This window comes from Merops nubicus, unplaced genomic scaffold (assembly GCF_000691845.1).
Source record: "Merops nubicus isolate BGI_N331 unplaced genomic scaffold, ASM69184v1 scaffold5114, whole genome shotgun sequence".
NCBI lineage: Eukaryota > Metazoa > Chordata > Aves > Coraciiformes > Meropidae > Merops > Merops nubicus.
Window position 1 is genome coordinate 65,760 of NW_008606093.1, and position 10,200 is coordinate 75,959.

At 52.8% G+C, this 10,200-nt stretch overlaps 1 protein-coding gene across 1 annotated transcript in view; it reads left to right on the forward strand.

Moving 5' to 3' along the window:
* LOC103772203 (astrotactin-2-like) overlaps positions 1 to 7,314 on the forward strand; it is a gene marked incomplete at its 5' end in the record, with an annotated part of 35,310 nt that extends 27,996 nt beyond the window's left edge. The window contains one exon of the mRNA XM_008939525.1: positions 6,842 to 7,314. Within this exon, the coding sequence (XP_008937773.1) occupies positions 6,842 to 7,079 (238 nt within the window). The remainder of the gene's footprint in view (positions 1 to 6,841) is intronic.
* Between the last annotated feature and the right edge of the window lie 2,886 nt (positions 7,315 to 10,200).

Genomic DNA, 10,200 nt, shown 5'->3' on the forward strand with positions numbered 1-10,200 from the left:
TCTGAGGGAGTTGGGGCTGTTCAGCCTGGAGAAGAGGAGGCTCTGGGGAGGCCTTATAGTGACCTTCCAATACCTAAGAGGGGCCCTTGAGAAAGCAGGGGAGGGACTGTTCACAAGGGTCTGTAGTGACAGGACGAGGGGTAATGGGTTTAAGCTAGAAAAGGGCAGATTTAGGTTAGACATTAGGAAAAAGCTCTTTAATATGAGGGTGACAGATCCCTGGAATAGGTTGCCCAGAGAGGCAATGGAGGCCCCATCCCTGGCGTCATTCAAGGTCAGGCTGGATGAGGCTCTGAGTAGCTTGATCTAGTTGGAGATGTCCCTGCTTATGGCATGGTAGGTTGGGCTACATGACCTTTGGAGGTCCCTTCCAGCCCAGACATTCTATTCTATGATTCTGTGGTCCCTGTATTGCAGTATTTGTGTGTGTCATCTAGCCAGGTAATAAGGAGCAGCAGAATCCCTCCCAGGCATTTTTTGGTGGAGCACACTGGTGTCAAGGAACGTGAGGTGACCTCCAGGCCTGACTCCCTGCTAGTGAGATGCATTCTGCACACAGGACAGATCCTTTCTGCCATCCTGCATTCAGACTAGCTTCCCCCACACTTAGACAACGTTCCCTGGGGACAGTCCAGGAGAGGACCTCTCACTCCAGGTGTGGCTTTGGGCACCTGCTGCCTCCTCTATGGTCAGGGACGTGGGCAATGCAAACACCCAGCTGCAGGGGCATGATTCTTATGCAAGAACAGTTTTGAGCCCCTGGAAGTGCAGAGCTGAGGTGCTAGTGAATGGATTATTACTTTTGTCTATAGATTGGCTATATGATGCTATCAGAGGGGTCAATGACTGAGCAATCTACATGTGGTAAACTTGTCTCTTCTAAATAGTATGTTTCATGGTCATTTCCTTCTAGCTTCCTCCACACCTAGACAATGTTCCCTGGGGACAGTCCAGAAGAGGACCTCCCACTCCAGGTGTGCCAAGAACAGTTTTGAGCCCCTGGAAGGGCAGAGCTGAGTTGCTAGTGAACAGATTATTACTTTTGTCTATAGATTTGCTATATGATGCTATCAGAGGGGTCAATGACTGAGCAATCTACATGTGGTAAACTTGTCTCTTCTAAATAGTATGTTTCATGGTCATTTCCTTCTATTTATTTCTTTGTTTATCTTACTTAACATATAATTTTTCTCACAGTGGTCTGTGGTTGCCATACAACTGTAAATATTCCCCAAATTTCCTTTTCCACCTTTGCTCTCTCCCAAAAGAATAAGTCAACTTGCTGATGTAGGCACTAGAGAGATCCTCCTAAATTTTAGCCCCGTGGTGCCCCTGACACCATGCAGGGATGCACAGCACCTTGTCTGTTACCTATACACAGCTTTATGCTGGAAACATTTTCTCTTTACTTTTCATGCTCTGAGGAGGACTGGGAGAGGATTGATTCTGGGAGTATAAAAAGCAACCTCTCCAGGGGGACTGCACCTACAGAGCCCCAGTGTGCAGTGCCAGGGGTGGTGAGGCTCTAAGAGATCACAAGTCCATGAACTGTATTTCATCCAAGGGCTGCCAGTGTCCTGGCAGTGTCCCAGCAAAGGCCAAACTGTCACCCTGCCCCTTTGGAAGTTCTCAGCAAGAAATGCTCAGAAGTAGCTGTGTCCCTCTGGAGATCTGGAGAGCTCTTACAGGATTCAAATAGCCTTGACCTGCTTTGAAGTTTTCAGAGACACAGTTCATCCATCAGCCTCATCTGACGTGCTGTTCCCTGAGAAGCTGGAGCAGAGGAAGGTGGAGGAATGGGGTCCTGCAGTCCATGAATAACTGCAAAATATTTTCCTTCTCTCCCCATTGCTCCTATTTGCATGTTGGACGAGGCTGAGGATCTGTCCAGAATACAAGGATGATGTCTCCTCACAACAGTTGACATGAATCCAGGCTGGCTTGGGATTTGACTTCCTCCAGAGATGACCTTAGAGTTTCTTTGGTGGTTCCTTAGCCTCTGGCATGGAGCCATGCTCACCCATCCCACTGCCTTCTTCCTCCTTTGATGGCCCTGCACACTGGTTTGCCCTTTCCAGTTGTTCCTCTCTTTACTAAATCCCTGGGAACCACCAGCCTCTTCTTACACATCCTTATTTCCTCTGTCACTTGACATCCAAGACACTAATGGAAGGATGCCATCTAACCCAAAACCTGCACCAAGCCCAGAGCTCTGCAGGGTGACCTTTGAATCTCCAGCTCTGCACCCAGCTGCCTGCGGAGCCAGCGCTCCATTCGGCTGCTGTCTGTCTTCCTCAGCGAGCCAGAGGAGCTCCTCGCAGCACTCCCCTGCCCCTGTTCTGTACTTGAGAGCTCACAGCCAAGGGGAAGCATCTCTAAACACCACGGCAGTGGGTGCCAGGCTCTCCAGCAGCAAAGCTCTGCTCTCCAGCCTTCTCCTCGGGGAGCCGGGCCAGAAACGGAGGCGCTGACGTAGCGGGAGGCGAGCGCGGGGTTGCCAAGGGAGGCCACCTCCTTACACCATCTTAATTGACAGCCTGTTCTCCTTCCCAGGGGGATGTTCATTTTCGTACCTTGAAATGTTTATCAGATGAGCCTCAGCTTTGCAGTGAACGTTTGCTCATAAAACGGAGCGAGGAGAGGGAGGCTGATGGCTGCGTGTAATAAATACATCACACTGGCGTCCTCGTGAGCCCAGTTTCCATGAGAGCCACAGGTTACTGCAAACAGCTGCTTGCTTGAAGCCACACTGACAGCCAGATGTCCCAACCAGACCGTTTACATTAAGGAGACATTAAAAACTTAGCTCATAGGTGGCCCTAAACCAGGACTTTCTGTGTTCAGCAGCAGCTTGGCACCTGGCTTGCCTCATCCTGCTAGTCTCCTTTAGCAACAACAGCCCCTTTCCTGCTCCCCCCTGTTCCTTTTATAGACACCAAGTGAATCTCACACAGTTAATTTGTTCCAACAGAACAGAAGAATCTGTCTAAACCAGTGAAGGTTTCATGCTACTGTGCATGGATCTGTGCAGCCAGGGTGCTTCCTGACACAGGGAGATTTCTCTATTATTTTCTTTTATTGTGTTTTCAGGACGATTCTTATGACCACTGCTAACAGGGCCTGGCTCTTAGGAGGAGGTTGGACAAATAATTAAGTTAAAATCTTCCTTCCATGCCCCTGCTTGTGGCCACTGACAACAATGGGGTGAGGATGTGGCACCAGCCCAGGGCTCACAGCCTCTCCTCGGCTCGGTCGCCCGGGCAGGCAGATGGGATGGCTGGAGGAGACAAAGCACATCTCCAGAGCATCTGCCTTCTGGTACCGAGGGGGAATGCAATGTACTGATGAGAGGCTGTGATAAGAGGCCATCGAGTCCTGGACTCGTTGTCCTTCCACACAAGGGTCTGACAGACCCGGGTCAGTTCTCAGTAGAGTGGAAAAATCTGAATTTATGACAAAATCACCCCATATGGGAACACAGCAGCCAGGCAGCCACCCTCTCCCTGCAGCAGTCCTGGGAATCAAATCCTCCCCTGCAGCTCAGGTCTCATTTCTTTGCTGCTTTGTGCTGGTTCATTCTCTTTTGGTACCTCCTCCTAGGTGAGACTGGGCAGGGATTTGCTGGCCCTGGATACATTTTCATCCCACACCAGCCATCAAGATGAGTTGATGCTGCTCCTGGGCAGCTGAGGGATAAGTGTCCCTGTTGGGAGCACCCCCGGGGCTGGGCAGAGCAGGAGGTAACCCATGTCCTGCTCTAGGGCACGTCCTTGCAGAGTTTGGGCTGGTAAGCAGGGACCTCGGTGTCCCAGCCCCCGTGCAATCACTGCACCACACTCCATGCACTGGGGTCCCTGGTTCATGCAGGAGCCCTTGGAAAGTGCACCACATCCCCTTGCCCTTTCCTCTCCCCCCCTGTGCCACAAGGTACCACAGAGGGAAGCAGCCACGTAGGGCCATCACTGTTTTTAAATCCCCCTCCTTATCATTTGTGGCTATGGGGACAGGGATGGGGTTGTCCCCTCAAGGGCTGGGGGTCTGGCCCCAGGCAGCCTTGAGCTGGACCCCCCTGCCTCACTCACTCCCCTGCCACCCTCTCCTAATTCCTGCCCTGTAATAAGGCAATAAATACCCAGTGCTGGCAGGGATGAGGCTGGTCAGCATTTGGGAAGATCTCATTTCCAGTATTTGGAAAGGTGGTCGCTCTGACCCGACAGCCCTCCACAGGGAGCCCTTGGGTAATACCCAGGGCTTGATTTATGCTGTTAAATTGGCAGCCCGAGAGCAGCTCCTGTGATTTATGACCCAGCCTCCACCAGAAAGCCTCTCTCTCTTTCTCACCCCTCCCCTCACCCACTCTGTCTCTCTTTCTCCTTTTTTTTTTCAAGAGGGAACAGCTGACAGCCAAAAGCCAAATCTAACATTTACACATGACTTCATTACCCCACTGAAACAAATGCCTCCAAGCAGTGAGACCCATCAAAACTGGGGCTTTGACACCAGACACCAGAAGCAAGGGGCCTGATTCCCTCCCCCCCATCACCTTGTCTCCTCTTTGCCCACGGTGCAGTGTGTTTTCAGCATCCTTGTGGGGCCATCCCATCGTGTGCTGCATCCCACCCTTAAACTCTGCTGTTTTCCTGGGACTGAGCCCTGAGCACACCTGCAGCTGCAGCAGGTGTGTGAAGTTCTGCCCCATGAGGAGCACAGCCTCCAGCACATCAGCAGGTCTGGATGGTTTGGCCACTGGGCTTCTTGCCAACCTTGAGCTGATCTTCACATGTAGGAATGTTTGTCTGGATGAGAGACCTGAGGATGTATCAGGATGTGAGGGCAACATGGTGTTTTTTAGCAAAATCCAGATGACCATGGAAGTATGATGAAGCAAGTAATGAAAATGGGAGAGTAGAGGAGGCCATGGGAAAAGGAGGAAAAGGCAGGTTGTGCAGGAGAGAAATGAGAGAGAGGTGAAGAAGGTTATGGAGATTAGGAGAAGGGTGAAGTGGTGAGAAGGGAGAAGAGGAAGAGAAGAGTTTGGCCAGCAGATGTGTAAGTATGTGCTGGGGTGTCTATTCCTTGTGTTGTTAGGGCCAAGTCATGGTTACCCACCACTGGGGTTTGCCTGAAAGGCTGATCATGGCCACTCATCATTGCTCCCCTCTTGCTGTAGCTGGGAAAGGCCTTGAGGTGAGCTGGAGTGGGATCTGACCTGGGGGGAGAACTCACAGGTTGCTTGGCTGGCCTTTGGGTGGACAACTTCCCCATGTCAGCACAGCATTCAGGTCCATGGACACCTGCATAAGCAGAAGCAAATGGGCTGGGGAAGGGCCAGAACCCCCTGGCTGGCTGTGGAGATGATGTACAGTCAATAAAGGTGACCGTGGAGCTGTGGCCTTAGAGAGATGGGAGTTGCCCTTTTGGAGGAGAAGCATTTTCTGGCTTAATGGTCTCCTCTTGAGCACTGTCAGCTCAGGTAAAAGTCCATCCTGTGGGCTGACCATGGGCCCTGTGCTTGCTCAGCCTCCCCTTAAACAAAATAAATAAAAATAGGGAGACCCAACATCTCAGGCAGATGTTAAGAAACAATTTCTCAGTGTTGGGGTCGGTGAGCACTGGAAGGCTCACCAGCTCCTGTCTCTAAGAACAGGTTAGGCAGATAGATATTCATCAAGGCAGGTTGATCCCAGCAAGGAGGTGACACAGATGATGTGTTCTGGTCTCTCCCAGCGCCGAGGACTGTGATTTGCTGAAGTTTGTTAGCTGTAGTGACAGTCACCACAGACTTTGACTTGCTGCTCTGCTGAGCTGTAAACAACCAGTCTTCACTTGAAAGCATCTCCTGCCATCACAGAATTCCACAACTTTGTGGCAGCCAGCAGCAAAGGACCTGCTCCTGGCAGCACATCAGGTCCTGCCACACAGTGGGAGCACCAGATGCTGTAGAAGGTCAGGTGGCTGCTGTGGGGAGTACCATGAGTAGGAGTTTTCTGTCAGAGCTGGGCACAGCTCAGCCCCTGACATCATTATTATGTGTGTGTGTGTAGCTAACGAGGCTCCAATTAGCTCACCAGGCTTCTTGTTAGAGGTTAAATGGATACATGGGCACCAGAGGGTGTTGTCCAAGCAGGGCCAACTCCCTTGGCTCTTCCCTTCCCCTGGGAAGCCAACCCTGAGCCTGTCCCCCGGGGAGGAGCAGGGAAGTGTTCCCCATGCAGCCCTGGTGAGCAGTTTCCTACAGCCTTTCCTCCAGTCCTCCCGCTCCTGTGCCACCAGAGGGAGAGGAAATAATCTGTGACTTTTGGCCCACTGAGGTAAAGCCTCTTCCCTTCCCTGTGTTTGATTTAGCACTTCTCAGACTCCCACCAGGGGATTCTTAGTTTCTTACCGGTTTCTTTTGTTTTGTCTTGATGTGTTGTGCTTTTACTCCTCGCTCTTCCAGTTTAAGTCCTTTTGGGCCATTTGCCTCCTGGAGACTTGGGAAAACAGGAAAGAAAGGGCTGGGCTCGTTGGCTGGGAGCAGTAAGGTGCTGGGGGTCTCACCAGGGTGCTTGGGGGCTAGCACATGTGCTGGTGGTGGTGGTGACCATCTAGCCAGAGCAGACAGTGTCCCCAGGGCACGAAGCTAAGGTCTCTCCAGCCCTCCTGACCAGCTGCTGTGAAACTTTTGGGCGAAGCAGAGCTCCTCCCCACTTGAAACAGGAAAGCCAACGTCTTAGGCAATGGGTCTCATCCCTTCTTGTCACGAGACGGAGCTGGTGGCAGAACCCAGACGCCCTGGCTCCCGGTCTCCTCTTCGCATCGCTCGCCCCGCTCTGTCCCTATCTCTGTCCGTCCCCTCCAGGAAGGCACATCTGATCCTGAGGAGGCTGGAGAAGGTCAGCGGGCACTGCTCCACGCTGCTGCGCAGCGCCTACATCCAGAGCCGCACCGAGACCATGCCCTACCTGTTCTGCCGCAGCGAGGAGCCCCGCCCGCCCGGCGTGCTCTGGTACAGCATCCTGAGGGACACCAGGGTCACCTGCGAGGAGAAGATGGTCTCCATGCTGCGCAACACCTACGGGGAGTCCAAGGGGCGGTGAGGGACGGTGCGGGCCTGGAGCTGTGGGAGGCGAAGGGACTCCGAGGAGTCGAGGACTCGTGAGGAGCTGAGCGGCTCGGTGGGGTTCGGGGTCGGGTGGTGGTCGGAGGGAGTGGAAGGGGACAGCGAGGCCAAACGGGACTTTCTCCTGCAGATGGCAGAGAAACAAGGAATCAGCAAGTTGGACTTTTTGTTTCTTTTCCTTTTTTTTTTTTTTTTTAATTTTTCAAGAGGAAAAAAAAAAAAAAGAAATTACCTAATTAGACTCAGCATCAAAGCCTCTCCTTTTTAATCTTTTCTTACTGGATTTCCTGGACTACACGCACCCAAAACCCTGGGAGGACAAGACACCCGCCGGGCAGAGGGGAGCTGCTGGGCACAGGGTGACCCCCTCTTTGCCTGCCCCACTCACCCCACCACTGGGCAGGAGACGTGGGGCAGGCAGCCCCGGTGCCGTGGTGGCCGAGGAGGCCAGGAGGAGGTGGCACAGGTGGCTGGTGACACCGCCCTGCCTGCGAGGGCCCCGGAGGGCGATGCCAGGTGGGTGCTGGGGTGCTGCAGGTGAGCTGGGCTTTTGTACCACTCCGAGTGCAGGGGTGGCTCCGGGTGCTGCCTTCGTTCGCAAGGCTGCCGGCAGCTCCTGCTGTGCATTAAAGGTTCCTATTAAGTCCATCTTTGGTGCCTCCTTGGTGCTTCTTCTCGACACCGTCTGGCTGCTGCTTGGGCGCTCGTAGGGTTTCAGGACTGGAGGTGGCTTCACCGACGGCTGGCCCTGGGCTGGGATGTGGCCAGGATGAGGGACCACTGCTGGAAACTGGTGCTGACCCCAAGAGCTGGACCCACAGAGAGGAGAGAAGGGGAAAGTGCAGCCTCTTTGCATAGTGTCTTCTCCAACACCCAGCCCGGCCACCAGCCTCGGTGGGAGCAGGAGGCGTGTAGGAAAGCCCAAGAAGGAAGCCAGGGGCTAAAAAGATGTGGAGAATCTGGTTTCTTTTACTGTCAGATGTGGGTTAGGCTGGCCTGGGATCCCTCTGGGTAATGGATTTCTCAGCCCGGTCGCCAAACCCATAAGTACGGGAGGGTGAGAGGGGGGGAGAAAAAAAAACAACCAAAATTCAGATCAGCTCACAGCTATTGCTTTTTGGTTTTAAAGCAAAACAACGAACCTGGAGGGGGAAAAGGGAACAGTGTTGATTGAATGAATCAGTTTAGTCAGCCCAAAGCAAATAGTGTTGTTGATTTTTTCAGGTTATTTAACCCTTCAGTGTAAAAGCAAACAGCAGGAGGTGAGTTTCAAAAACAAAATGATGTTTTTAAATCAAACGAAGGTGCAGGATTTGATGTGGAGGAAGTTCAGCCAAAGACCTTCTTCTTGTTGAGTTAAACCTATTTGCCTGATTTGCACCTACTCGAATAACTGTGTTTCTCTCAGACTGCTTTCTTCCCTGCTCCCCTCTTTAGTTGTGTCTCTTCATTTGTCTTGAGCCACGTTGAGATTCCACATTGGGAAGACCTCCCAATAGTCAAAGTCTCTCTGGAGTTGACAGAAAACTTTGCCTTGACGTAGCAGCCTGTGGAACTAGTGCCAAGGCATTGCAGGTTGTTTGAGGTCTTAATTTTTAAGGTAAATCTCTTTTTTTTTTTCTTTTCTGATGGAGAGGGAGAGGACAGTGAGAGTGAGGGATCTGGGTGGGCTATGGCCACTGTGTCACTGAGGCTTGTACAGTGCTGAGCACAAGGGTCATGGAAGGGCCACAATGCCACGTGTGTTAAACCCATTCAGCCCCCAGCACTGCTGCTGCCTGTCAGCCACCCCATTGTCCTTTGGAGGTGGCCGGTGGCCACGGAGGTTGGTTGTGGACTTGACTGTAACTTGCTGCAGACAGATGTATACTTTGCATGTTTTTGGCCAGAGCTGCCAAGTCCTGGTGTGGTTCTTAGCACCCATCCAGCACCTGGTGCCCCAGCCAGGCCTGAAACAGGTCTGTGAGCTCAGGAGAGACTGGAGATCACAGATCTTGCACCTCCTGAAATGGGAGACAATGGTGCAGGAGGAGGTGAGGCAATATTTGTTCAGCTTTGCTATTGTGTAAGACAGAAGGGCAAAGCCCTTGAAGTGCAAAATGTGGAATTGTTTTGGTTGGAAGAGACCTTTAAGATCATCAAGTCCAACCATTAACCCAGCTCTGCCAGGTCACCACTGACCCACGTCCCTCAGCACCACATGTCCATGGCTTAGAGACTCCACCACTGCCCTGGGCAGCCTGTTCCAGGGCTTGACAACCCTTTTGGGGAAGAAATTGTTCCTAATGTCCAACCTGAACATCCCCTGGCACACTCCCAGGTCCCTCAGCTGCTCCTCACCAGACTTGGGTTCTAGAGCCTTCCCCAGCCTAGTTGGGGTGCACATCCAGATGCTTTGACACTGTTTTGTTTTCTCAAGGCCTGGCCCCCGGCCGTGCCTTTCCCTGTATTTTACAAACATCAGGGTTTATTTTGGTTTTATTTGTTTTTTTTTCTCTGAGATAATTCATTTCTCTGCAAGCCCCATGTGAGGTGAGCAGCTCTGTGGTTCCACAGGCCAGAGCTGGTGTTGACCAACCTGACTGACCAGTTGCTTGTGTTTTGTGTTCCACTGCTGACAGGACTGGGGCAGGCGTAGGTGTGACCAGACTAATGCTGCTGGTGGGATTCCTGACCAGCCTGAGTGGTGCTGGGAGGAGATTCCAGCCAAGCTCCAGGGCTGCTGCTGGATGCTCTTCAGCCTGTTTTTCTCCACTTTGACCCCGTGAGCTCCCCTTCAGTGGTTCTTTTTACACATGGAACACCCATGCAGGCAGCCCCCCTCGGCAGAGCTCGGGGAAGGGGCAAAGCCCCTTCGGCTGGTGATGGAAAGCTCTTCAGCTCTGGCAGCCCTCCCTTCTGCTGGGACCAGCCCACGGGCAGCACAAGAACAGGTCCCCTTGGCTCCACACGGCGGGGCCCGGCGGCTCAGCCCTCGCTGCTTGCCTTGGCAGGCTGCTGAAGAGCTGTGCTCACATCCTTGGTGAGGCTGCCTGCTGCCTGTGGGCACACACAGGGCGGGTTGTCTGGGGGCCCCTGTCAGTGTGTACACAGCAGGT